This window comes from Orcinus orca, chromosome 15, assembly GCF_937001465.1.
Source record: "Orcinus orca chromosome 15, mOrcOrc1.1, whole genome shotgun sequence".
Taxonomy (NCBI): Eukaryota; Metazoa; Chordata; class Mammalia; order Artiodactyla; family Delphinidae; genus Orcinus; species Orcinus orca.
In genome coordinates, this window is record NC_064573.1 from 59278858 (window position 1) to 59306387 (window position 27530).

The 27530-nt window shown below is 50.0% G+C and overlaps 1 protein-coding gene across 8 annotated transcripts in view; it reads left to right on the forward strand.

Annotated features, from left to right (window-relative positions):
- MTCL1 (microtubule crosslinking factor 1) overlaps window positions 1-27530 on the forward strand; it is a 122890-nt gene that overhangs the window by 56912 nt on the left and 38448 nt on the right. For 4 of the 8 annotated variants that reach the window (XM_049698265.1, XM_049698264.1, XM_049698260.1 and 1 more), the window contains exons 4-7: window positions 13933-13992; window positions 15118-15192; window positions 19267-20541; window positions 21583-21738. In XM_049698265.1, the coding sequence (XP_049554222.1) occupies window positions 13933-13992; window positions 15118-15192; window positions 19267-20541; window positions 21583-21738 (1566 nt within the window). The remainder of the gene's footprint in view (window positions 1-13932; window positions 13993-15117; window positions 15193-19266; window positions 20542-21582; window positions 21739-27530) is intronic. The other 4 variants (XM_049698266.1, XM_049698263.1, XM_033439386.2 and 1 more) reach the window with 2 other exon arrangements.

Sequence of the window (27530 nt, forward strand, 5' to 3'; positions counted from 1 at the left end):
GACATTTTCCTGAAAACCATTTGTGCTAATTACATACCCAGGCACTTTTTCTCTCAGGAACCCCAGTGCCTCAATGAATTGTGAATTCTTGTTATCAAGTGTTTGCGATCAAACAATAGACGATCATAAGTGGCACAAGGAAACAAAACTCTATTATTGTGGGCTTCCCTGGTGGCGCAGTGGTTGAGAGTCCGCCTGCCGATGCAGGGGACACGGGTTCGTGCCCCGGTCCGGGAAGATCCCACATGCCGCGGAGCGGCTGGGCCCGTGAGCCATGGCCGCTGAGCCTGTGCGTCCGGAGCCTGTGCTCCGCAACGGGAGAGGCCACAACAGTGAGAGGCCCGCGTACCGCAAAAAAGAAAAAACAAAAAACCCCTATTATTGCAAATTGTCCTTGATACCCTGGCAAGCCAATGCAGGGCTTTCAAAATAGAGATGAGGGGGAGCTGAATATACCAACATGGTAGATTTCTCTCAAAGAGTCCTCCTTTTTTCTCCCCTTACTGCAGACCGTAAAATATGGTGAAATACTTCCTCCGGAACCTCAGTCCGGGATAGTGATAGTAGAGGAGCAGAAGGAGAGGACCCAGAGGGATGGGGAATGTATTGTGAGGTGGGGTTACTGTTTTATTCCACACTTGGGATCACTTTGCGAGGAAAAGTGCCTTGAGTGGAAAGACTTCAGTAGCAGATGCCACACACAAATGATGCAGAGCGCTTTTTTTTTAACCGAAAAAAAATATTTTTAATTGAAGTATAGTTGATTTACAGTGTTGTTAATTTCTGGTGTACAGCAAAGTGACTCAATTATACGTATATTCTTTTTCATATTCGTTTCCATTTTGGTTTATCCCAGGGTAATGAATATAGCTCCCTGTGCTACACAGTAGGACCTGGTTGTTTATCCATCCTATATGTAATAGTTTGCCTCCGTTAATCCCAAACTCCCAATCCTTCCCTCCCCCACCCCCTCCCCCTCGGCAACCACCAGTTTGTTGTCTATGCGAATCTGTTTTGTAGATAAGTTCAGTTGCGTCGTATTTTAGATTCCACATATAAGTGATAGCATATGGTATTTGTCTTTCTCTTATACTTAGTATCATCATCTCTAGGTCCATCTACATTGCTGCAACTGGCATCACTTCATTCTTTTTTATGGCTGAGTCATATTCCATTGTACATATGTACCACATCTTCTTTATCCATTCATCTGTTGATGGACATTTAGGTTGTTTCCATGTCTTGGCTACTGTGAATAGTGCTGCTGTGAACATAGGGGTGCATGTATCTTTTCAAATTATAGTTTTGCCAGGATATATGCCCAGGAGTGGGATTGCTAGGTCACGTGGCAACTCTCTCTTCAATTTTTTGAGGAACCTCCATACTGTTCTCCACTGAGTGCCTTGAAATTCAGTGTAAAGCCCGCCCGGCTGCCGAGCAGGCCTGTCTGTGAAGCGCATCTATCCATGTGGCTCACGGTCTGGAAGTGAAGGCAGGCAGGAGGAAATCGTGACGGGTCCTCAGGATTCTTCCCGAGCTCAGTGCTTTCGTCCATCCTCAGGCCTAGCTGGTCTCCCGCTGCCGGGTTCAGGAGGAATTCCGACAGAGCTGCTGAACCTTCTCCTGTCCTTGCTTTGTCATGGGACTGTTTCCCCCAAAAGACCCCCTGAGACCCCTCTGATGGGGCAGTTTCGTTTGTCACGATGTGGAAACAATCTCCTGGGAAGAAAGGAGGTTCACAGAGCAGAATGCCAGCCGTCATGAGCCCTTAATTAGAAGGCGGTGGTCCTCTCCAACCCAGGATTTGTGGAGAAGCGTGTAACTGGCATAAATTTCTAGGGTGTCACATCCATACATGACCAGCTGTTATTATAATATATTATTATAATATATAATATTATATTTCTGTGCCCACCAGTAATGCGGAAAACACTAGACCAGGTCTGCAGGGTCCCCAAACTGGAAGGGGGGAGAGGGGACAGTGGGGGAGCTTGGGAGGGGTCACGACAGAGGGTGGTGCATGGGGTGGGACCCAGGGTTTTCCAGGGGCCGCCTCGCAGGGGGCTCTGGTCTGCTCACTGGGCACGCTGCAGAATGGAGTCCTTTCTCCCATTTGTACAAGAGGCGAACGTGAAACGACTCTAGTCTGTGCTTCTGGCCCCTCTGTGCCCCCAAAACGTGAAGGGCAGAGCACTGTTCCCTGTTGCATCCTCTGCTGGGTTGGGGGCCGATTTCCCAGGCCACCTGGAGTGGGAGAGCAGTGGGTAGCGGCGAGGACCCAGGCAGCCTCTCTTCTGTGCAGAGTCAGGCTGGGAGTGGTATGGTGCGAATCCTGCAAAGTAGGTTCTCCGAGCTTCCTTCACATCTGAGATGAGAACAGTAACACCCCTCGGTGGGGATGCCATGAGGACAGATGGCGGATCGCGTTGGCTCTGATGGAACACGTCATCAGATACACAGTACATTGATGACGACCCTCCAGTGGGTGTTATTGTCACCTCATCAGGTTTGCCTGACTCCCCCATCAGAAAGCTGGGTCATTATCTCAACGTGTCGGTTGACCCTGAGGCCAAGGTCCACGTCAGCCAGAGCTCTGTCTGGAGCTAGAACATAACGCTTGGATTCACTTCCCTTTCTTCTTTCCAACTTCCTTAACCCCTTTCATTTTTTTCTTCCTCTATTTCCATAAGAAGCAAAATACGTGTGTGTGTGTGTGTATGTATAAGAAGCAAATATAAAATATTGTAGGAGGTACTCCTGCTTTGCTTCTACTGAGTGTTAGGATTTTGAACTCTTGTGAAAACAAGTAAAATTTCTACCACTAGTATTCTCTGGTAAATTTTAGATTTTCTTTTTCTACAAATAAATTACGATCATTGGGAGAAGGTATTGACTTCTTATGAAGAAACCATGCATGTAATAGTAATAGTTGATTAAAATATAGTGACTTGAAACATCAGTAGAGGAGAAACTACCCTTCAAGATATAATAAACATTTTTTAATGTGTGCCATTGTTTAAAAAAAAAATAAGTCTCTTGGAGAAAAAGCTTGCTAAGGCTTAGGTCACAGTTTAAAAGCTGCCTTCAAAACATTTATAAACAGTTTGAGTCCATCTGAATGTATATTTTACAGGTTAAAAACAGTACTGGCTAATCTTAGCTTCTTGGCCATAAAAGGAGAAAAAGAATGTATAGTACTGTACACATGGAACGTGAAATCAGTCAGGGGACCTTACAGGGACACCCAAAATGGAAGCTGTAGCAATCCATAGAGTTTTGTTTGGAGTGCTTTGTCATGGCTCTTAATTTTGGACATAATTAGTTTTTTTTATTGTGGTCAAATATACGTAACATCACGTTTACAGTTTTAATCCTCTTTAAGTGTATGTTCAGTGGCATTAAATACGTTCACAGTGTTGTGCAGCCATCACTATTTTCAGAACTCGTTCATCATCCCAACAGCAGCTTTGTACCCATTAAGTAGTAGCCGCCCACTCCCCTGCCCCTTCATCCTCCCACCCAGCCCCTGCGAGCCTCTATTCTACTTCTATCTAGGTATCTACCTCTATCCTAGGTATCTCATATACGTGGACTCGTACAATCTTTGCCCTTTTTTTGTCTGGCTCATTTCACCTGGTGTAATGTTTTCAAGGTTCATCCGCGTATCAGAATTTCCTTTTTATGTAAACTGCGTGGCAGAGCAGAGACCCTCAACTCTGAGCTCTCCGTGGCCTGGTTCCTGCCCTCCAGAGGCAGCTGTGGTGGTCGCGTCCAGCCAAGCACCCCAGGCGGAGCTGGGACTCCCCGCTCCCCACCACCACCTCCCGATGTCCTGGGCGCGTTCGGCAACCTTTCAAGCCTCGGTTTTCTCCTGGTCCTGGGGGACCACGAGCCCCGCTTTCCATCCTGGTGCGGTGCCAACACCTGTGCGGTTCCAGGCCCTTGTCACCCTCCCCCAGCCCAGTCTGCTTTGGGTGGGAGTGGTTTTGCTGAACGGCAGAATCAGAGAATCTAGAGGTTGGAAGGACCTGGCACATCTGCCCTCATCTCTGGGCAGGCGATGGCGCAGGACAGGCACGCAGGCTTGTCAGGGGTGAGCAGCCTGTCCCAGCAGGAACGGCCACGGGAGCTGCGTCCAGGGAGGAGGCAGGACCAAGCTCTCAGGCAGATGGTACTTCCTGATCAAGCCCTTTCCTCTGTCAATTCAGAAACCATTAGAACCAGGCTTGTTGCACAAATGGGTCTGCAGGCAGCCAGGGAGGAGCCATTGTCGTAAGATGCTCCGCGAATAAAGAACGGTCTTTCCCTTTATACCTAGACGAGGTCATCTCTGTTTTGATGGCTTACGTGTAAACATCTAACAACATCTGGATTTTCTCCGAGTGGCTTTTCATGGGAGAAGCGGGTTATAGGTTTGGTGTCATTTAGAAGACAAGCAGCTAGACTGCAGTGGTTGCAACAGCACAAAGCGGATGCCACACACAAGATGGCATCAGGCCTGCAGCCCTGCGTGTCCCCAGTGCCACGCCGTGGAGTGATACCTCACAGGCCACCTGCATCATTCCCAGAGAGTCTCGTCCACGATGTTCCATCCTTGGCAAGACACGAGCTGTTGGGGCTCTTTGCGGGAGAGGAGAGCTCCCCGCAGGGAGTGCCGCTGGGCTGCAGGACAGCTCCTGGGGCTCTCTGACGTGGTCGCCGAGTCAGAGCCTGCGGCCTGGCGGGCCGAGGGGGACTTGCAGGTGATGGCGGCTCTAACCTTGGCCACCCTGCTCTGGCGGTTGAGGGGCTGCAGTGGAAACACCTGGTCTGGCAGCCAATCGGGCTTGTAAACACCATCTGGGAAGTTCTGTGCTGTCATCTGCTGGCAGAAATATGTGTGGTTTGGGGCGGCCGGCCTCATAGCCTGTGTTCACAAAAGACAGCACCACCTAGACAGTAAACCTGGCTTCTTTGCTTTTAATCACCTGAACCAGGGCTGTTTTTATTCTTCCACAGGAGGCCTGCTCCTAGCCGCATAGCTCTAGCCTTGCCTGGGGCCGTCCAGGGACAAGGCTGGCTCCCGCTGGGCAGGGGGAGCAGGGCCGCCCTCCCTCTGCTTCTCTGGCCTGTCCTGAGCCCGGGGTTACGTCCCCCGGGGAGCACTTTTCTCCCCCCAGTGCTCGCTGCTGGCGCAGCTCAGCAGGCTGGGCTGGCGGCCCGTCCATGGCCCCAGCAGCCCTCAGGCGTCCAGGGCTATTCTCACACTGCGGTAGCAAGCGGCATCCTGCCCTCTTCCTGCAGGTCAGGGCCTGGTCTTGGCTGATTGAATCATCTGTAGTTCCCCGAAGGTGCTGGAGGCTCATGGAGAATATGGAGAGCCTTTGCTCCCTCGTGAAATCACGGTGCAGGCATCCCCACTGCCCTTAAATCGCGTGGAGCGTGTGCTTGGTGTCAGGGTTGGGAATCCAGGTAGCCACAGCTTGGAGATGAGAATCGCTGAAGATGTACCCAAGGGGCGGGACTGGCTTTGTGCAGAGCCCTAGGAGGGACACTTGGAGATTTCAGAGCCTTTTGGTGGGTGATCCACGGGGCTGAGTGATGGCTCCAGACAACAGGGCTTCCGGGCAGATGTGGGTCAGCACGTCGGCCTCGGTCTGCGGGGGAGCCTCTTGGAGAGGAAGCCATCAGCCCGGGAGGGCAATTAGCATCTGAGCCATCTGCCCTCCCCAAATGTCCATGAGGCCCTTCCTTGTCCTTTGTGCAAAGATGCATTTGATAATCCCCAGCAGCACAGTGCTAATCCTTCCCCGGGGGACTAATCCTCCAGTTTCATTTCCTGTTCATTTCTACCTGGCTTCAGGGCTCTCGGTCCATCAGATCTGTCCACTGCAGCATTCGGTGTAGCCGGGTGCTTGCATCACGAGTCAATTCTGTTGTTTCCAAAATATAACATCTTTTCTGATCCAAAAAAATAGCATATGAATTTTGGCTCTTTCAGAGAAATTTTTTAAATCTATGAAGAAAAACATGAAGTCATTCATAATTCTACTGCCCATTGATAAGACCTGTTAGCATTTTAGTGTCATATTTGCTTCTAAACATTTCAAAGACAAAAATATTTAATCTTGATGAGATTATATTAAATTTGTTTTTCATCCTGCGTTTCAAAGGTTGGCATTTTGTGGGAAATTTCTCATGTCATTAAAATGTTTTAGTAATCATTTATAATGGCGATGCAATATTATATTAACTGTTTTCAGTGAAATTGGAAACGTGCATGTTTTTCTTCTGAATATTATGAAAGTTTTCAAACATAAAGTTTAAGGAATTTTCTAGTGAGCACCTGTATAGTCACCACCTATATTCTACCCCAGCATTTTACTGTATTTATCAAATATCTTCATTCATCTATTAACCCATATTATTTTTTTGATGCATTTGAAAATGTAGACACCACTTTTCCCTCAATACACGTTGTTAACTGGAGCTTAATTTTTGCTGATACTTTTTTTGAGTTAATTTACGTATAGTGAATGCACACATCTTAAGTTTATATTCCCTGAGTTTTGACAAATATGTGCATACATTGTAATAGTATAACAGTGAGGTCTGTTGTTTAGAACAATGCTCAAGTCACATTAGAAGGTCCACAGGGTGCAATGGCAGATTATTGTGAAATAGAATCGTAAGTAAATCAGAACTGTTCCCTATGCTCTTTTCGAGTGCCAAGTATTTTCTCATGTGTCATGCACCTGAAAAAAAAAAAATCAGTGATGAATGTTCTCTGAAAAGGGGGCAACACTTGAATATATCATTTATTTGTATTTTTTGGTTTTGTTTTTCAAAGTACTTCTAACTTCTGTATTTCATCAGAATAGGAAGTGATTGGCCTGCCTTGAAGGACGGGCGAGTAGATTTCTTTCCAGTAGACCAGTGGGAGCCAGGAACAGATTATTTTTAAAAATACACGAGCTTGGGCTTCCCTGGTGGCGCAGTGGTTGGGAGCCCGCCTGCCAATGCAGGGGACACGGGTTCGTGCCCTGGTCTGGGAGGATCCCACATGCTGCGGAGCGGCTGGGCCCGGAGCTTGTTCTCCGCGGTGGGAGAGGCCACAGCAGTGAGAGGCACGCGTACCACAAAAAAAAAAAAAAAAAAATACACGAGCTTTCTCTTCAGTTCTGATAGGCAAATGGGAAACATTTCTATAGATTGCAGCCTCTGTGAATGCCCAAGGGCCTTACTGATCACGTACTAAGTGAGTCAGAGGCTTCTGAAATGTGGATTCTAATTCAGTATTTCATGTAATGCTTGGTGGTGTGGCTGAGTGCCTACATGTGTATGTGCACAACGAGAGTTGAGGTTCCTATAATCTGAGGAACGGACACTTTGTTTTTGCTGCAATCATCATTTTGGTCTTCCAGTAGTCATGATTTTTCATGTTTCTTTTCATGTATTAATGATAATTTGTAGTTTTACTTTACCGTCTCTATTTTGTGATGTCTGGTTGAGCGTACTGTGCTGTGACATGGTTTAACCAACAATTGTCTTATTACTAGGCCTCCAGACACGTGTCTCTAAGGTTTAAAATGAATCCACCAGCCCTATTACAAATCATGTATGTGTCACAGTCCCCAAATTTGCATGAGCAGCGACTTGTCTTTTTTTTTTTTTTTTTTTTTTGCGGTACGTGGGCCTAGTCTCTGAAACGTTGTAGCAATTGAGAGCTTGTTAGTTTTTCTGAAATCGCTTGGAAGAAACTGGCTCACTTAAAGCCACTGTTGTGGCTTCTCCCGCTGCGGAGCACAGGCTCCGGACGCGCAGGCTCAGCGGCCATGGCTCACGGGCCCAGCCACTCCACGGCATGTGGGATCTTCCCGGACTGGGGCACGAACCCGCGTCCCCTGCATCGGCAGGCGGACTCTCAACCACTGCGCCACCAGGGAAGCCCTGTGACTTGTCATTTTTATCATCGTGTCCTTTCTTCTCCCAGGAGAAAGTGATGTCTGATAGGCTGGGTGTGCTGGCGGTCCCCATCCATCCGAGCGGGCCTCACAGCCCTGGACGGTGTGGCGTGTGGCTGGGCAGCTGCTCCCCTGGCCTCCCCCTCTGCGTCGTGGCTGAGGGGTCCCCACCCAGCTGTACCTTTCTTCTGCCGAAGCAGCTCAGTATAACTTTCCTCCTCTCCTCCTCATTTACTTTGTGGTATTTTGTCCTCTGATAATGAGTTTTCTGTCTTTTCCAAGTAAGGACTTTTGCTGTCTGCAGCCTCAGATCCTTTGGAAATCAAGAGCGCCAGCAAATATTTCACTGCTTCGAGGTACCTCGTGAGTTGAGCAGTTTGCAACCATTCCTGTAATAGTCCTTAGTGCTCTTTTGCTAAAGAGAGACTAGTTGGATGAAAAAACCCCAGCCATTTGGGTCTCAGAAGCCTCAAGAAGACAAAAAGAAAACCAGATCAAATGGGGAGATTGGGCTGTTGGGCCTGGAGCGTGGCTCTGTGGGTCAGAGGGCTAGGAGTCGGGGTCAGGCTGGTGCCCCACCTCCAAGTTGGGGGACCTTGAAACATGACCTGACTTCTGTGTCTTCTTGTCTGTTAACCAGTGATAAGAGCATAGCTTATACATCATATATCTCGGGGCTCTTTGAGAAGTAAATTAGGTTACATGTATGGAGAGAGTTCATCCGGCCTGACACGAATAAGCATCCGACAAGAGGCAGTTGTTAACATCGTAACTATCCTCCCAGGCAGGCCGAGGAGAAAGGTGTCCTTCCCACTGCGGCCTTGGAGGGTTTTCCCCAGAATCCCAGGGGCTTTTGTGTATTGGAGCCAGCGGTGTAACTGTGGTGCAGCTGACTTCAGCAGAGTGAAGGGAACCAGTCTCCCTGGGAGATGTTTAGGGGCCAGTGGAGAAGACGAAAGGGAAGGGAACGTCTGCCAGCCGGGACCTCGTGCTTCCGGCTGGAGGAGAACCTGGTAATCCCTTTCCTTCGCATCTCTTAACATAACGAGAACTGTAATGTGGGAGAAATGAACCCTGATAATGTCTTCCTAAAAGGAAGAAGATCTAGGCACCTTCATTTTCTTATTCTGATGGTATAACTGTGTGCTGCAAATCAGCCCCCCATATCCAAACAACTTTCTAAATAATAAGAATCTAAGAATTCTGAAATCTTCTGCTTCCATCCCTACTCTTCCCATACTGACTCATGATTTACAGCATTCTAAATTTCATCTGCCTCCTTTTCTTAAAAATTAATTAATTAATTTTTGGCTGTGTTGGGTCTTCGTTTCTGTGCGAGGGCCTTCTCTAGGTGTGGCAAGTGGGGGCCATCTGCCTCCTTTTACTCCCAATCTAAATTTTAAGCCCAAAGCCTGTCTCTGAAACGTTGTAGCAATGGAGAGCTTGTTAGTTTTTCTGAAATCGCTTGGAAGAAACGGGCTCACTTAAAGTAGGAAGCGTTAAGAATTGACATTCAAGTCCAAATTGCCTAAACTTCATGTTTTATTTAATCACGTTCAGTACTCAGCAAATGCATCAGCGTAGATGGATTCAATTTGGATTCAAACTCAATTTTTTTCCCTTCTCAGTAGGAATTGAGAGTTGATTTTGTTGGCAGTTGGCCAGACTAAAAAGGAAGAGTGGACCGAATCAGAGGGGAGCCGCCCTTCTGGGTTGTGTTTATTTGATAGTCAGCATTCACCCCTTTCCTTACTGTTTCTTGGTAGATACACTCCACTGGATCTGAGTCATCCAGAGGGGTGAACCGGCCATGATGCTCATACAACTCCTTCTGTACCCAGGGTCCCCAGCCAGTGCACCCAGAGCACAGATCCCTGCCTGGGCGAGACTCGAGGCGCAAGCGCAGAGGGGCCTGCACCCCGGCCGGGGGCTCAGGACGGCTTGGCACCTGCCTGCAGTGCCGTGGAGTACCTGGCCGGTTCCTGCTATCCTCGGGGGGCTTCCTGGTCTTTTTCACCAACCGTATATGTACCAGTCATACCTCAAGGACCAGACTAATAAAAACAATATCATCTTATGGAAAGAGACCCAGAAGTTGGCAGATAACTTCTAATGAAGCGCTACTGAAACCCTACGTAGGACATCAGCGATAGCCTCTTTTCTCTGACCTCTTTACAAACGGATTCTAATTTCCTGTTTTTTGTGTTTTTTTTAATTGCAAAGGAAATAGTGTTCACTGTAGATAATTTGGAGACTTTGAAAAGCCCCAAAAAAGAAAATTATTGACTCACTCATAATTCTATCACCCGAAGAGGATCGCTATTAACATTCTGATATACATTTCTCTAGTTTACTTTTCTCACATACACATGTAATGCATATGCATACTTTTAAAAAAATTTTATTGGAGTAGAGTTGCTTTACAATGTTGTTAGTTTCTGCTGTATAGCAAAATGAATCAGTTATACATACACATATATCCCCTCTTTTTTGGATTTCTTTCTCGTTTAGGTCAACACAGAGCATTGAGTAGAGTTCCCTGTGCTGTACAGTAGGTTCTCATTAGTTATTTTATACATAGTATCAGTAGTGTATATACGTAGATCCCCATCTCCCAATTCATCCCACCCCCCTTCCCCATAGGCATACTTATAACTTATTAGATATAAAGTGAAGTCACAAAATACATGGTGTTTGTCATCTGCATCTTCCTTCTAATGTATTATATTTCTGGCATCTTTAAGTATTCTTCAAAAACTTCATTTTAATAACCTACACGGTATTCATTTACTATTATAAAAGGTACTGTCACGAGCACTCTTGATTCATTCAAATCTTCACACAGATCTCTGCGTTTTTCCTTAGGGTACGCTCCCAGAGGTGGGGTTCCTGGCTGACGATATATGCACTTGTCAGGCTGAGCTGCCCACTGGACGTGCTATAGGACCCCTCGCCGGCCCCTGACTCGCGGATCGGTCGGGGGCGGCGGCCTCTGGGGATACTTGCTAACATTGGATGTCATACTTCTTTTGGTCCATAAATCTCGAAGTGAGAGACAATACCTTGTTGTTTTAATTACTAGTCATCGTGTTTATTGGCCATTTGTTTATTTTCTTATTAAGATGGTTTCACTGCTTGCCGAATAGTATTCTTTTGTCTGTCTTGTGTTTGAAAAATCTCTTTTTCCATTTTATCATTTGCTTTTTAATACTGTAAGTGGTTTATTTTGATAATGTAAAAATATGTTAATCTAATAAGTCCACTCTATCTTTTCCTTGGATGTTTCAGCTTTTGTTTCTTGTGTTTATAAAGTTCATGCCCCCAGAACAAATAGAAATTCATCTCTTTCTTTCTGGGATTTTGTGTGTGTGTGATTTCTACATTTAGATTTTTAAATCATCTGGAATTTTTTAAAATACATGGTATAGATCTGGTTTTTTCTGATCCATAGATGAGGCTGTGCTCCAGTATAACTTAGTCACAGAATAGGCTGTGGGTTCATTGGTGCTGACGGCCAAAGTTGGCCTGTCCCTGATCTAGTTGAATTTTTAATCTTTCTGTCAAGTCCTTCCATCCTCTTATCTCCCTTACAAATATACAAAAAGTATTTGTGTGTGTATGTATATATACTCACACACACACATACTATTTGTGTGTATATATGTTGCACTATGTATATATGGAGACAGAGAGGAGTTTGGTTAAAATGACTTATAAAATTATTTGGGAAAAATGTGACATCTTTGTAACATAGGTCTTCCCATCAGACAACATCTAGCATTCATTTATGTCCATCAGCAAAGTTTTATGGTTTCTTAATTGCTGGTTAATCTCAATCCTTGCAGTGTTTTTTGTTGCAGTTGCCACTGTGGCTGAGATCTGTGTTGGGGGTCCCCCAAACTCCTGCCTGTTCCCTGATTCGCTAGATGGATCACAGGACTTGGGCAGTTCTGCTCAGGGCAGGGCAAGGGAAAAAGACACCCGGGCGGGTCAGAGGAATCTGTGCCCGGGCCCCTCCAGCGGGAGCTCCCCCAGAAAGCGCCCCTTCCTCCAGCACCGAAACGCAGCAACTGTGATTCTGCATAGATTTTCAGAAACTTCTGTCTCCACTTCTAGCTTTCCTCTGGCTTCCAGACAGTTTTCTTTCAGCAAGTGCAGAATCTGTTTTCCGTTTCTTGGAAGATGTGATGCGGGAGGGCGGCTTGCAGAAGGCTGGCTTGCTGCAGTCACTGTGGGCCCTGGTTGCGACCACAGTCCCAGAATTAAACCCCTCAGGCTGAAGCCTCGGGAACAGCCGCTCTCCCTGATGCTTTATCGTAACTCTTCTCTATAGTCGGAAGCGTTCATCTCACTCGGCTCATTCAGATCAAAGAAACTCCTTCACTGCAGCGTGAAGAATCTTGGAAAACCTACTTACAATGGGTACAAAAACTCAAGCTCTTCTTAAGACAGGCTCAACGTCACCTGTTGGAGGAGATGGTGATTCTCTTTGTAGTCTGACCCTGCTTTTACAGAAAAAGCTAAAGGAAAGAAAGCCACTTCTGCAGCTGGGGTTTTAGGGACAAGCCTCCACCCCCCTTGGCTGGCCGGGGGGCGCCCACACCCCGTGCTGACTCTCTACTTTCTCATCCCTTATCTCAGTTACCTTTCTCCCCAGGCCTCCAGCCTCCGAGAGGCTCAGGGGCAGCTAGAATTTCAGTTGTTTCTTAACCCTGAAATTCATCCAATAAATGGCACGGTCTAACCTTCTGACATCGAGACACTGTAATGCACACAGAACTGAGTGAATTAACGTTGAGATCTGATGTCACGGAGGCGACTTGCAGGAGAGCCTCCTTCCCAGGCTGGGCGGTGTGCGGGGTGCAGCAAAGGTACAAAGCAGAGAGGGCACTGCCCCTCTCTGGGTCAGCTCCCAGGGGACCCCGGTCCCCCTCATTCAGGTGAAGCTGGCCGTGGGGGGAGTCTCTTAACTTTCCAAACTGCTTTCTTGTAACTTGTGCTGTGATGACACCCATCCTTTTGGGTTTCAGGTTCCTTTGTCTTCCCTTCAGAGCTTCTGGCTCTCCTTCCAGCCGTTCTTTCTGGCTCCGCACTTGGCGTGAGCGGGAACTGCCTTGCCTCCCTGTGCTCCTGTCTCAGGCATCCCTTGGCCTTTTGATTTACTTCAGACACACTTCTTGCCCATAGCAGGCAAAGGTGCGCTGTAACGCATGTAAAACTAGGCGGGGACCCAGCCTGGCCGCTTCCCACATGAAGAAATGATGAACTCGCTAAGACCTAAGAGGTATGTTTAATCAGGAATTGGCGTGGGGTCGTGGAGAATGTCGCAACCTGGATTCTCCGTAAACAAGGGCCACCGTCTCTCCCTCCGACCACTTTTCACCTCACTGCTGACCACAGGTACTCAGGAAATGGTAATTCATTTTGATATTAGCCCAAACAAAACATAATTCGGAAGGTAAGGCAGCTCCAGAAACATTACATATCTTTTACCCAAAACTTCCTACCCTTTTCCTTTTCCTGTCTCCCCTCCACAGTCACAATGACCCAAGACTCCCTCCTTCACGAAACTGAAGGATTGGGGAAAACCCCAAATCCAATAATCAGGACTTAAAGCCTCTCAGGATGCGAAGGCCTCCCTGAGCTCACCCAGCTTCCTTTACTGTATTGTATTGTATTGTATTCTTTTATATTTATATTTACATACTTTTTTGGCTGTGCCGCGTGGCTTGTGGGATCTTAGTTCCCTGACCAGGGATTGAACCCAGGCCACGGCAGTGAAAGCTCGGAGTCCTAACCACTGGACCACTAGGGAATTCCCCCGACTGCCTTTATATTGTTGACTCTAGTTTGTTTCTTGATTCCAGTGACAAAAAGAGCCTCCGTCCACTGTGTGTGTCCCCTCCCAGTGGGGACCTGCCGCCTAGTGCCGGCTCCCCCGTGTGACCCCCCCCCCTCCGTAACAGAATGTCACCTGGATCTATTTCAGAGTTCCCTGAAGAGAAGAGGCAGCCGGGAAATGTACAAAGAAAAGAAAGCCTTCACTCAGGTAAGCAGCGTTCCACTCTCATGTTACGACGTCTCCTCATTTTGAATTTTCTCAAGTGTTAGTGTCACCTTCAATATCGTCAGAGAAACATGAGCTGCCCCAACATCTGGACTCATCCAAAGCCTCTGTGGGGTGAAAACTGTCTTCCCAAACCAACAGCTCTTTTGTTTCTCGCACCGATCAGCTGGTGGTTTCTTCAAGAAGGAGGAGAGCAAACCGGCTTCCTGAGCAGCATAATTGCGTGCCGTTCAGGCAGGGCTCTGCCATGCTCACAGCTGGTGGCAGGTGTTCTGGCCTCGAAGACATTCACACAGTAAAGCAGTAAAAGAGCACAGCTGCCGTTGTGTCGGGTCATCCATACAGCATTGTTTTGAGTGTTGGTTTTTTTTTTTTTAATGCACAAACTGAAGGGTGTCTTAAATTGTCCTAATTGAAAACAAGGTGTTCTCTCTAAGGTGGTAAGAGTGGGGCCCTTTCTGTGCACATGGCACGTGGCCTTCAGAACTTCCTTAGCTTTTCTGAACACTCGCTTTGCTGGATTCCTTCTTTAAAAAAAAAAAACTGCTGCTAGTATTAGGTGTTGGCGAGAACAAGGCATCATTGGGGTGTCAACTTCCTGAGCTCTCAGAGCGAGGACTAATTAGAGAAATGCAGTAAGTCCAGGAAACTACGAGCTCCGAGGCCCGGGGCCGGCCTCCCTGTGAATCCCACACCTGATTCCCTTTGCTTTCTCCCCTCTCCAAAGTCCCCCATCCCCAGAGCAGCCTTCACGGAGGGCCTGGCTGCGTGAGCTGGAGGAATGCCAGAGGTTAACTGTTCTCCACGTCTCTGCTCCCCAAATCTCCCTTTGGAATCCGCTAAGAAGGGCGACATTAAAATCTGTCGTCCCCACTACTGGGAGCTTCAACCCCCTTGGGCTTTGAGTCTATTTCAACGTACTGGCTCCTGACCAGGGAAGAGCTTCTCTTTAAAAGGGTCGCCTCTACCCATCGCGGGATGGACAGCGTGCAGTGTACTCACCCTAGGGTCAGTCAGGCTGGGGACAGGAGAGGGGAGACCCGGGCTCGGGAGCAGGTTAAGTGCCCAGCCTGCGGGATCGTTGAGCAAGGAGTTTCTGTCTGGCAGAGCGGTGGAACGGAGCGCCTTGGGAACTGCAGGTCCGCAGCCAGAACTCAGAGGAAACTGGCGCCCCGGCGCAAGGTAGGCGCACGCGCAGTCAGCGCTGGGGGGCTGGCCAGACGGCAGACTTGCAAGCCAAAGAATATATACCCGTAGCGATATATTTCTGTCGCTTGTCAAGGCCTTTCCGCTGGTGGTGGCGGCGGTGGCCCTGTGTGTGTCCTCCCCTCCATGCCCTGCTTGCCTTCTCTGCCTGCACCAGGTGTGTCACGTGGGAAGGTTACTGGACCTGCTTTCACGCTGCATTCCTGGAGCTATCGGACCATCTCCTGAAACCAGAGCCTGAGATCAGCCTAGACCCCTCCCCTGGAGTCTTGGCTGAGTTTTAGAAAGTCTTCAGTTACAAGATAAGATGGGTATCCAGCCCGTGCTGCTTTAGCTGAGGCTGTGATTCCCCATCTCATTAGAAGGACTTGGCTTCCCGCCCCAGAATAGGCTGAGCCCAGCTCCCCACACACCCAGCCCCCAAAACACTGCTCCAGCCGCCTCCACTGAGTGAGGAAGTCTGATCCCTTTGTTAAAGCCACACACTCCCTTGGCTTCAGAGATGGCCTTTCCGTCAAAAACTGCGTTAGTCATGGTTTAGTCAGGCCCAGTAATGCATGGGTGTTGCATAGAAATGAAGCATGCTTTAATCATCTATTAGAATTTCTCGTATGTGGGTAGTTTCTTTAAGGAACAGGAAGGCTTTTGGGATATTTGATCAATCCTCAGGTAATCTATGAATTGGACGCTCACTAGGGTATATCATAGAATCTTTTTTTTACAAAATTTATTTTATTTTTGGCTGTGTCGGTCTTCGTTGCTGCAAGCGGGCTTTCTCTAGTTGCGGCAAGCAGGCTTCTCATTGCGATGGCTTCTCTTGTTGTGGTGCACGGGCTTCAGTAGTTGTGGCTTGCGGGCTCTAGAGCCCAGGCTCAGTAGTTGTGGCACACGGGCTTAGTTGCTTCACGGCATGTGGGATCTTCTTGGACCAGGGCTCGAACCCGTGTCCTCTTCATTGGCAGGTGGATTCTTAACGACTGTGCCACCAGGGAAGCCCTATCATAGAATCTTGTTTCTTTACCTGACCTGGGTTTAAGTTCAAGGAGACAGAGAAGGATGGTTGTAATTTATAATCAGACTGTGGGGAATGGCAGAGAGGGGGTGGGGGCGGATGGTGTGAGGTTTCTAGAAATCAAGGCAATTTGAGGGCTCTCTGGGTTTTTTTTTTACCTGTATAAGGGGGGTGCAGATGAGTACTTACAACCAAGTACAGAACCCTTGGGGAAGGCCCAGTCTCCATGTGCCTCTCGTGTGCCTTCCCCGATTTCTCAGTTCAACTTTTGGGGGAAACCCTCAGGAGAGATGGCCTGAGACCCTCTGATCTTGGTTTGAGACAAAAGCATCCTGAACTGTGCAGGTGACTCTGCCCCTTGGCCTCCACCGTCTCAAGGCCTCACCAGTTGTGAGTTTCCAGGGAAGTAGGGTCAGGACACTTGTCACGGCTGGGGCCCTGCCCATCCCTGGGTCCGCCCAGGCTTGAGTCCTGGGCTGGAGGTGGAGTTCCCTTGTGGCTGGCAACATTCTCCTCTCTGATCTCCACGTCTGTCCCCAGGCACGAAGTTGAATTTCTGTGCTTCCGGGGAGATAGGATCGTTTAGGTGATTTTGGACACAGTACAAACACTGGCTATCAAGTTAATGATGGGGCTAAGGGTCTTCCTATCCCAGACTTGTCACCTCCAAACTGATTCATTTACAAAGTATTGACAATCTATCTCCATTGATATGTATTTTAGTTTATTCAAACTCCATTCCTTCCTGTGACAACAAAGACCTCTCTGTGTATTTGGATACAATAGATTTCCTACAAATCTATGTTTACCAAAAATTGAAAAGATGCTTTTGATCTACTCTCAAAAGTTCTAAGAAACTGGGTTGTTTAACATGCCAATTTCTGGTACATAGTAGGTATTCAGTATTTACCGAAGGAATGAATGAATCAACAAGTAAGTATGCTTTTCCCCTTAGGATTAAATATAGTATGTCTTTTACAGCCCGTGTATTCTAGGTAGGCCCTTTAAAATATATATATATCATTACCCCAGCAGTGATAACCCATCTTGCTCCATTGAGCAGGTCACAGACACCCTTGTTATGTCTGCCTAACCAAAAACAACCCAGATCCTTAATGTGATAAGTTCTTAGATCATGAAGACCATGCTCTCCTCCCAGTGACATTTATATATAACTCTCCTGATGTGCGAACAGGAAAAAAAAAAAACAACAAAAAAACCAGAATTACTGGCTCCTTTTCCCCAAATTAATTGAGTTTCAGACAAAGCAGAAGGTTGGCTTCAGCGTGCTCGAGTGTGGAGATGGGCTACATACAAACTAGTCAGCTATATGCTGTTCCTTTTGACCTTCACAACGACCTTGATTGAGGGCTCTGCTTTGGACAAAAGGGGCTGGTTCCCCAGGGCTCTGCGCTCAGCCCCTGGTGCCGTGGACAGAAGGAGCAGGACCGGTAGGCCCTCTGCCAAGAGGTGGCGTGAGAGATAGTCCCTCAGAGGGTGTGCGGGCAGCACCAGGGCTGCTTTCCGTGTGGTTCTGGCTCACAGCTGGCCTGTGATTTTTCTTTGAATCTTACCTGTCACTCTGCTTTTCTTTCCTTCTATGGGTTTGTGGCTCGGGCAGGAGGGGTCTAGGGGTGGAAGGAGGAGGAAAGGTGTGGGCACCCGGGGAGGCGTTTCTATGTCTTTCTGCCCAATGGTAAGCGAGCGACAAGAACAGGGCAGAGAATGAGCCATGTTCTCTGAGGATGAGGCTGCGTCAGCCCTGCGGGCCTGTTTGCACACAAGTGATCTGGAAGAGTCATCCTCCCCCGGGGGGGCTGACTTGCCGTGGAGATGACGACTCTCCCTCCCCTGGGTTGATGGAGTGTGACCGCCACCCAGCGCATCACTGAGTTTGCGTGGCAGGGGGAGCCTTTGCCTAAGCCTTTGCCCCCATGACAGCCTTTTGAAACTTGGTAGCCAATCCCAGAGGAATGATTCGTGAAATCGGTCACTGTTGCCAGCCACTGAATATGAAGAGTTCACGCAGCTTCAGGGCGTTGAGACCTGCGCTGCGCAGGCAGAGGCCACTTTCCAGTTGCTCCAGAAACTGCCTTCTTGACCTCAGCCGAGCAGTGTGGGCTTTTAGTAGCCGCGAGCCTGCTCCGGTGACCCTCCAGAATCCTCTGGGATCCCGATGACCACCACTTCTCAGGTTTTAAACCACTTAACACCTGGCCTTGGGTTTCTGAGTTTAATTTCGTGCTGTGTTACAGCCAATAAAGGCGCAGAACGTAACCAAAGTCAAGTTCGCATGGGGAGAGGAGGGTGCGAGTCACCCGGGCTTAGGTTTGCAGTAACCATTTCATACTAACCGTCAGAGCTTGGTACTTACTGTGCACCTCGGCTTCCAAAGCACCCTCATGCCCATCATCTCATGATTTGTCCTCGTGCCATCCCTGTGATTCGTTGGGGGAGGGGAGGCAGGGGAGGAGGAGAGTTGGGTTGCCGTGTCTCAGGTTCCAGCAAAGCCGGGCTCTGATTTGGGGTCACCTGGCCTCCCCATCCTGTTAATACCTGTGAGGTGCTGGCCCACCCCTCTGATGAGGTAGGAGGTAAGTGGCAACAGGTGGAAGTGGCCACAGAGGCCTGTCTACCTGCCCCAGGCTGAGCAAGGGGCCTGGGGTCTTTCACTTGTCAGGGTGGACCCACAAAGTAACGGAGCGGGGGCGGGGGGTCGCCACGTTGCTGAAGGGGCTGGGTTTCATCTCATTCACTCATCTCCTGGGTGATGGTTTTCATGTGCACGTTTTTCCAAACTGTTTGGTTTCCTTTGTTCTGTGACAAAGCCACCACCAGCAGTCCCCGGTGCCCCCATGAAGACCCCGGGCTCACCCTGGCTCTGTCGTGGTCCCTCTAATGAGCGACTCCACGCACTGATGGGAAGATCGGTGTTTTGTGTGTGCGTGTGTCGGGGGCGAGGTGCGAGGGAAATCATCACAAACAGGAACACTGGGTGTTTTCAAATAACCGTCCTCTGGGCTGTTCTCTCCTGGCAGGATGACAGCGCCGACCTGAGGTGCCAGCTCCAGTTTGCCAAAGAGGAGGGCTCGCTGATGCTCAGGAAGATGGCCAGGCTGGGGCGGGAGAAGGACGGGCTGGAACAGGAGCTGCAGAGGTACAAGGCCCTCTACGGGGACGTGGACAGCCCGCTCCCCACGGGGGAGGCCGGCGGGCCGCCCAGCACTCGGGAGGCCGAGCTGAAGCTGCGGCTGAAGCTGGTGGAGGAGGAAGCCAGCATCTTGGGCCGGAAGATCGTGGAGCTGGAGGTGGAGAACCGGGGCCTCAAGGCGGAGATGGAGGACCTGCGGGGCCAGCACGAGCGCGACGCTGCGGGCCGGGAGCCCCTGCCCGGCGTTCCGACCTCGCCCTTCGGGGACTCCCTGGAGTCCTCCGCAGAGCTGCGCCGGCACCTGCAGTTCGTGGAGGAGGAGGCGGAGCTGCTGCGGAGGTCCATCTCCGAGATCGAGGACCACAACCGACAGTTGACCCACGAGCTGAGCAAGTTCAAGTTCGAGCCGCGGCCGGAGCCCGCGTGGCCGGCGGGGGGCGCGAGCGGCGGAGCGCCCCTGCAGGAGGAGCTCCAAGCGGCGCGGCTGCAGATCAGGGAGCTGAGCGGGAAGGTGCTGACGCTGCAGCATGAGAACCAGGCGCTGCTGTTGGGCGCCCCACGCTGTGACCCGGTCGCGCCCCCGGGCCCGCGCGCCCCAAGTCCCCGCGACAGCGATGCTGACAGCGACGCGGGCAAGAAAGAGAGCGACGGGGAGGACGGCCGCGCGCTGCAGCCCCGGCGGGAGGGCCCCATCGGCGGCGAGAGCGACTCGGAGGAGACCTTCGAGAAGACGTCGGGCTTCGGCAGCGGGAAGCCGTCGGAGGCTGGTGAGTGCCCGGCAGAGCTGCTCCGCGCTCGGGAGGACTCGGAGCGCCTGGCGAACATCAGACACGAGGCCGAGCGGCTGGAGCGGACCGTGGAGCGCATCATCACCGACACCGACGGCTTCACGGACATGCCGCTGCAGGGCGGTGGGGCCTTGTCGGGAGCCGGCGTCCAGGGCGCCAAGGAGGAGCCCCAGCTGCTGGGGACCCTCAATGCGAGGATGAAGGCCTTCAGGAAGGAGCTCCAGGCCTTCCTGGAGCAGGTGGAGCGGCTGGGGGAGGGCCTGTCCCCTCTGCCCCACCTCACCGAGTCTTCCAGCTTCCTGTCCTCTGTGACCTCCGTGTCCGGGGACTCCCCCGTCGGGAACCTGGGGAAGGAGCTGGGCCCGGGCCTGCAGGTAAGGGGGCTCCCGGCTCTGCCTCCCTGCTCCCTCCTCCTCCTCCTCGCTGGCCTTGCCGCACTGCAGCTCATCCTGCTCACGGCTGCTTGGTTATGATCGCAAACCTGCATTGTACTAAAGCCTCAAGTTCCAACCAAAACCTTTCTATTGGTTGGGTTTCTCCTTTTTTTCTTTACCCCCCCCCCCAGTTTGGTTTGATTTGGTTTAGCTCTCTTTTGTCGCCTTGTTTCTTTCTCCCTTTTCCTCTTATTTTTAACTGCACCGCCGCTGCTCTTAGCTAAGAGCTTCTCCCTCTTGACACAAGGCTAATCCTGCTGGCAGCGCTAGGATCGTCGCAGTCTGTCCCTTCTTTTTTGTTTTGGCGTCCCGAACGACCAGCCATCCCAACGAAGAAGCAAAGAGGAGTTTAAGACGCAGTACAAACGCACTTCATGGTCAGGATAATTAGCGGACTTCCCGGGAGCGCGTGCGTCCCTGCCTGGGTTCACTGCCCCAGGGACAGTCCAGCCCTGAAGGCCGTAGGCAGCCAGCCCACCCGCTCCCTCTGCGACACAGCCCAGCCGGGCGAGGAGCGTGGCAGAGAACCCCCGGAGCAGCGGGCGGCGAGTGGAGTAGCCCCAGGACTGCTCTCGCGTGCGTCGCCCTGGACTGTGGCTTTCGCCGCGCGACCGCAGAGAGGAAGCAGCAGGAGCCTTGTTTCCGTATCCTTCGTGGGTAGTGCGCTTGTGGGCGAGTCTGACTCATGCGTCCCCATCGCATGCGCCTCATAACCAGCGTGCTGCCGCCTTCTCCCTCTTTCTCTGTTTGCTTTTCAATCTCTCAGCCCGCCATTTTGCTCAGCTTCATCTTGGCTCTGTTCTCTTTTCTCTTTGAGGCCGCTGTGTTTACGTTGGTTACTCTGGTCATGCTTTTCCTCATCCCGTAGTTCTCCAGCCATCTGTCTACCTTCCCCACCTCACCCTGCCCTCTTGTCCTTTGTGTTTTGTTTAAAATTTTAAAACAAAAACAAAAAACAAATCCCTCCCGTGCACCTAACAGTCCAAACTGAGAGATCAGCTGGAGTGGCAGCCCGGGCAGGAGCGAGGGGAGGAGCGGGGGCCCCTGCACCTCCGAGCCACACGGGAGCTGCACCGTCGAGCCGACGGGGACGCGGGGAGCTGCCGGCCCGGAGCCCAGAGCTGCTTCAACCTGGAGGTCAGCAGGGGTGGGTCCCAGCGGCCACGCCCCCTCCCCTCCTTCCCTTCCTTTGCTGTGTATGGTGTGAGGGTTCCTACCTGGGTCCGAGGCCCCTACGGAACGGGGAGGGGGGGGCGATGTGGAACCAGGGGAGACTTAACTGAATCAGGATCCATTGCATGCAACTGAACTGAGGGGTCCATACAGGGTGAGGGCAGGGGCACTGGTTCTGCTGGGTCCTCTGGCAAAGCATATGAGACTGACTGGTGAGTGCTCTGTGGCTTCTTGTCAGGCAGTAAGGAAAGCAGGACTGAAAACGAAGCATGTCCCTCCTGCGTCTTGTGGGCCCGCCCCACGTTTTCCATGCAGGTGCTCCAGTTGTAGGGCAGAATCAGGGATGCTCTCCTGACCCGGCGGCTCTTCAGCAGTCCGTTGTCATAGCAACCCATGTCCACAAAGCTTGGAGCCACCACAAATACTCCATTGTATGCAGCAGTTGTCCTCTCGGTGAATGCTCTTCCCTGCAAGTAATTCAACCCAGTACAGAAGGACAGGTGGCCCCGAGGAGTGAGTGTCTGGCTCTGGTACTGCCCATTGAGGCAGGTTACTGCAGGGTTAGAGCCGTATGTTCTGCATTAGAAAAGGTCGGGATGAAGGGTCTTCATTCATCAGTCCCAGCGGGGATGTTGCCATTCAGCTCTGAGGCATCATAGCAGTTCCCAAAAGGCAGGGGAGAGGACGAGGAGTGTTGCGGCTCCTGTGGCTGGTACCGATTTTCTTTTTTTTCCTGTATGATTTTATAACTATAAATTTTATTTTATAACTATAAATATACAGTAAAAATGAGCAAAAACTAGTCAATCAGCGTATGTCAAATGATAGGACACGTAAGGCCATGACCGGCCCGTCTGCGCCCTGTCCTGCACACAGGGTACTGGCACCAAAACCCATGGCCAGAGGTGGGGTGTCGACGCCCGTTTTCTGTGCCCACCGTGGCCCTTCCTCGTTTTCCACGGGCTGCTCCCTGGTCCTGTCCCTGGAGTCCTCTTCCCTCTGATACACCGTTCAGGGCATGTCCCATGTAACCATGTCCGGTTCACTCTGGTGAGTGTCAGAGGGCTCCTCGCCCCCCAGGCCCTGCTGGATCCTGCAGGAGTGATGAGCGTGCTCCTCGCTTGCCCAGACACGTGTGCTTTGCAGAGCTTCAGAAACTGGCAGTGGTTTTGGACAGAGGGAAATGCTTCGTTGAATCAAACAATGCTGTGGGAAAACTAAACCTTCGTAATAGGTCAATTAGCAGAGTTAGCTGTTGCCATGTGACTTAGGGTCACTGAACAGTGTAGCTCAGAAGGGAACTTCAGACGAATCCCCTCATTGTGCAGATGAGAAGAAAAAGTGTGATGCAGTGTCAGCAAATTCTCCCCACCCCCCAGCCGGTGGTGGTGGAACTGGGTCCAGAACCGTTTCCTCGGGCCTGGTCAGTCCTCTCCCCACCCCGACCCCTCCTGTGAGGAGTGCTGCCTGTACAACAGGGACTGGTCCCCACTGGGCCTGGACGCCTCCGTACCGAGCTCTGTCTCCGTGGGGGTGGTGTTTCCAAATGCAGATCCCCCGGGGGACTAATTGTGTGGCCAGCTATCTTGCCGTGGAATGTTTCTTCTTTTAAGCATCTGTCTGGTTTCCTTTAATTTTATACATTTTAATGAGGAAGTAAAAAAACTCAAAGTGAAAGGCAAGGTCCAGGAGCATCGTTTTCTAGAAGGGGAAATAGAATTACTCAGGAGTTAAACATCCTTTGTTCTCATTTTTTATTCATCAAGGCATTTCACACAGAAGAGAAAACTCAATTATGGATGCAAACACATTGTATATTAAAATACTTTCTAAAAGATGAAACGTATTCTAGGACCCCTCCGATGGCTCCATAGTTTTCCCTTTTATAAGAAGAGCCGCGTGGAGATCGCTTGTAGGGTCTGGACTCAGTGGAGCTGCTGCATCCCTGGGGTGGACATCACCCCGACAGACTGCTCAGTTTGGTCTTCGAATATTACTTTGGATTAAAGAATTGTACAGTGGACAGTTCTAGGGAGCAGAACTCTTAAAACCTATTAATGAAAATGTAACCGAATTCATTGCCAACAGTTGCTTTCCTGTGAGGCTCTAATGGAAACAGTGCACAAAGCTTCCGTCAGGTAGCAGGGAGGCCCAGCCAGAGAAGCTGCTCTGGGTTAAAGACACACGTCACATGGCATGGGTGTCATTTCTGCTGTACAGCAAAGTGATTCAGTTATATATGTTCTTTTTCATATTCTTCTCCATTATGGTTTATCGCAGGATATTGAATATAGTTCCCCTTGCTATACAGTAGGACCTTGTTTATCCATTCTATATGTAGTAGTTTGCATCTGCTAATCCCAAACTCTGAATCCATCCTTCCCCCTTGTTAGCAGTTTTCTTTACTACCTCTTCCGTTGTCCTTGAAATGACCCTGGTTTGTCTGCATAGCCAACTACTCCTGTACACGTGTGAATTTCCTTCAGCTCCTGGCCCTTAGCTCCTCGGAGTGGGCGGTGGAGGGACTGATAGGAGCCCCAGGATCAGTGGCTTAAAAGAAGAAACAACTTTCTGAACTTAAGCTGAAGTTCAGAAAATTTCTCAGTCCCAATTTCTCAAGTTCCATCTGTGAAGTGCTTTCTATGTTTCTTGCCTTATGGATTTTCAAGTCTGGGGAAAGGGGAAAGAAGTTAAGTGCTTATTTGACAAGATTTGGGTGTTTGGCTAAACGCCCAGACTTTACTACTACTAGTACTAGCAGTACCAGTAGCAGCGGTAACAACAACAAGGTGAAAAAGAAACTACCTTCTTCCAGGGTACTGTGTTAGCAGATAACAGATCTGTGAAGTGAGAGGTCTGCCCCTCTGACTGCACACGATAAGCTCAGGGGAGGGGAAGGTGTATCTACCCAGCCTCAGAACTGTCACAGCCAGAGCGAGCCGGAGTCACAACCTGCTAACACCCACTAACCTACTAATGCAACCACACAGAAGTTAGCTGCTCAGAGGAGAACAAAGCAACCAGACTTCAGAAGGACCACTACTGCTGTTGCCCGTTCGTCTCGGGAGATATCAGCGAGATTCTCACGTGGCGCTGGATTCTTCCCTGACTTTGCTCCCTGTGGCTCCCGGCAAATCTGCTGAGAGATTCCCATTTGTTAAGGAGAGCAGGGTACGGAATATGTGGTTTGGAATGTGTGGGGTGCCTTAAAAATAGTTCTGAATGAGGAGTAGCCGAGCACGGGCACTGGTCAGATTACACACATAAATGACACCGAGCCTGTGCCCAGAGGATTGAGTTTCTGGGTCAGAAATCTCAGAGATCTTCTCCTGAGCCCCTCCTCTTGTCCTTTAATCAACGAGCTATCCCTTCGGCCTCAGCTGTGACATACCAGCCTCGATAAAACGACGTGGGGTTTATGCCAAGTATGTGTGCGCAGGTGTTGACCCGATAAACCACTTTGGGAAGAAGGGGTAGCAAAACCGGCCAGAACAAAATGGAAGTCACGGGAGATGAGGTCACAGGGATGCAGGCGGAACGGAGTCCTAGTTAGAAAGTAGTGTTGCCAGTGTGTAATAAGTAAGTGGCTACAATGAAAAGCTTTTTTGTTTGTGTTTGGTATATCGAGATAGTGAAGTTGTCTCCTTAAGTGTGGAAAGTAACTTATAAGCCACTATCTCTGAAGATGGCCAGGAAATTAGCAGTGTAAATGGGCGTGGGACACGCCACGTAGGGGCAGGTGTGGGCTGCGGGCTTCCCAGCAATAACACAGGGAGGTGGCTGTGGTGTCGAGACGAACGCGAGCCCACAGCCTGGGGGCCCCTGAGGAGGGTGTCCATTCACGTAAACGGTCTGCACGGGACGAGGTCAGTGCGTTCGATGTCTTAATCAGAATCTCGGGAGAGTGGGCAGAGGATGGTTTCAGAATCTAACCTTCGGGAACTTGGCGATGAAGGGGGAAGTACGTGTTTTCTGGAGGAGATCTCTGTGTTGCGTGAAAATGCTGTGAATGTGGCGGTTGTGTGGCCCTGGATGGAAATTTCTGCCACAGCCTGTCTGTATTTTGGCTTTTGTAACAATGGAGTAATGGCACCCTGACAAGGAGCAATTAGTTGTCCATAGAGTTTAATGTTCCGTTAGCAAAAATAGACCAGAAAAGAGTAAAATGTGTCGTAGATGAGGAGGATCTAGAAGTTTCTGTCGTTGACCAGCCTCCACAGATGACATGGGAGCCGCTGTAGGTGAATCAAATGTCCCAGATGAACATCCTCATAGGACTTCAAGGGTCCTTTTGTGTGATCCTTCAAAGGTGAGGTTCAAACAGAGGAACACATTTTTAATCGAACGACACTTGAAGAAGCCTGTATATTTGTTCAAAATAAAAAGTTTATATAATTATTAAGATGACAACCAAACGAAATAGTGTAATATGTAGAAACTAAATTAATAGGTCTGCTTTTCTTAAAAGATCAGCTTGATTTCAGTGCTCGTTTTAACATCTAATAATTCAGAGCTTTGGGCTGGTACCAAATGTGTTAAAATACGGAGGCTATTCATATTTTAAATGTACAGAGTAGCATGTAACTCAAAAGTAAATCTGGGACTTCCCTGGTGGTGCAGTGGTTAAGAATCCGCCTGCCAGTGCAGGGGACATGGGTTCGAGCCCTGGTCTGGGAAGACCCCACATGTCGCGGAGCAACTAAGCCCGTGCACCACAACTACTGAGCCCGCATGTCACAACCACTGAAGCCTGCACGCCTAGAGCCCGTGCTCCGCAACAAGAGAAGCCACCGCAATGAGAAGCCCGCACACCGCAACGAAGAGTAGCCCCCGCTCACCGCAACTAGAGAAAGCCCGTGCGCAGCAACGAAGACCCAACGCAGCCAAAAGTAAATAAATAAATAAATTTATTTTAAAAAAAAGAAAAAGTAAAGCTGGAGGAATTCCCTGGTGGTCCAGTGGTTACGACTTGGCGCTTTCATTGCTGAGGGCCGAAGTTCAATCCTTGGTTGGAGAACTAAGATCCTGCAAGCCGTGCGGCATGGCCAAAAGGAAGAAAAAAGTAAAGCCGGCCGAAGAGCAACCAGCTGACCTGGAAGCACTCCTGTGCCAAAATCCTAGAGGGGCAGGAGGGAAGCCCCAGGAGGGCAGGGGTCGGGGGCCGCTTACTTACTGCTTTGTCCCCAGCATAGAGCCGAAAGCTATAGGCACTCAGTAGATAGAAAGTGCTGCATAAAATATCTACTGTCCTTTTAAATATAGAGCTCTATTCCCAAGAAAGTTAGGAAAATCTTCAAGGGTTGGAATTGACTTCAGAATTGAAAATGGACAGGGAGAGAAATGAACCAGGACCACCCCTGCAAACTGCCCTTTAATGAAAGGCTGAAGAAGCGTCTGTCCATGACGGGGGTTGGGGGGGGCAATAGGACAGCTTGCCCAGCAGCGTGGAGCCTCCCCAGGTACCCGTCAGGACAGCGGCCTCACCAGGACCAGGCTCTAAGCTGATGTCACCTGGAGCTGCAGAACCCCCGAGGAAAGGAGAATTTCTGTTCAGCTGCTGGCTTCTGCAAATTCAAGACCATCTGCGGACACATCCTCAGCCCAGGCCACACTCGAGATCCTAGCTAATGCCCCACCACCGCAGATGCGCCCATGGCGCTAGCGCAACAGCAGCTGGAGCCACTCTGAGACCTCCACGTCCTAAAATTAGCAGATAGAGACTGTAAAAGAAGTGCTCTCAGATTGACCAAGGGCCA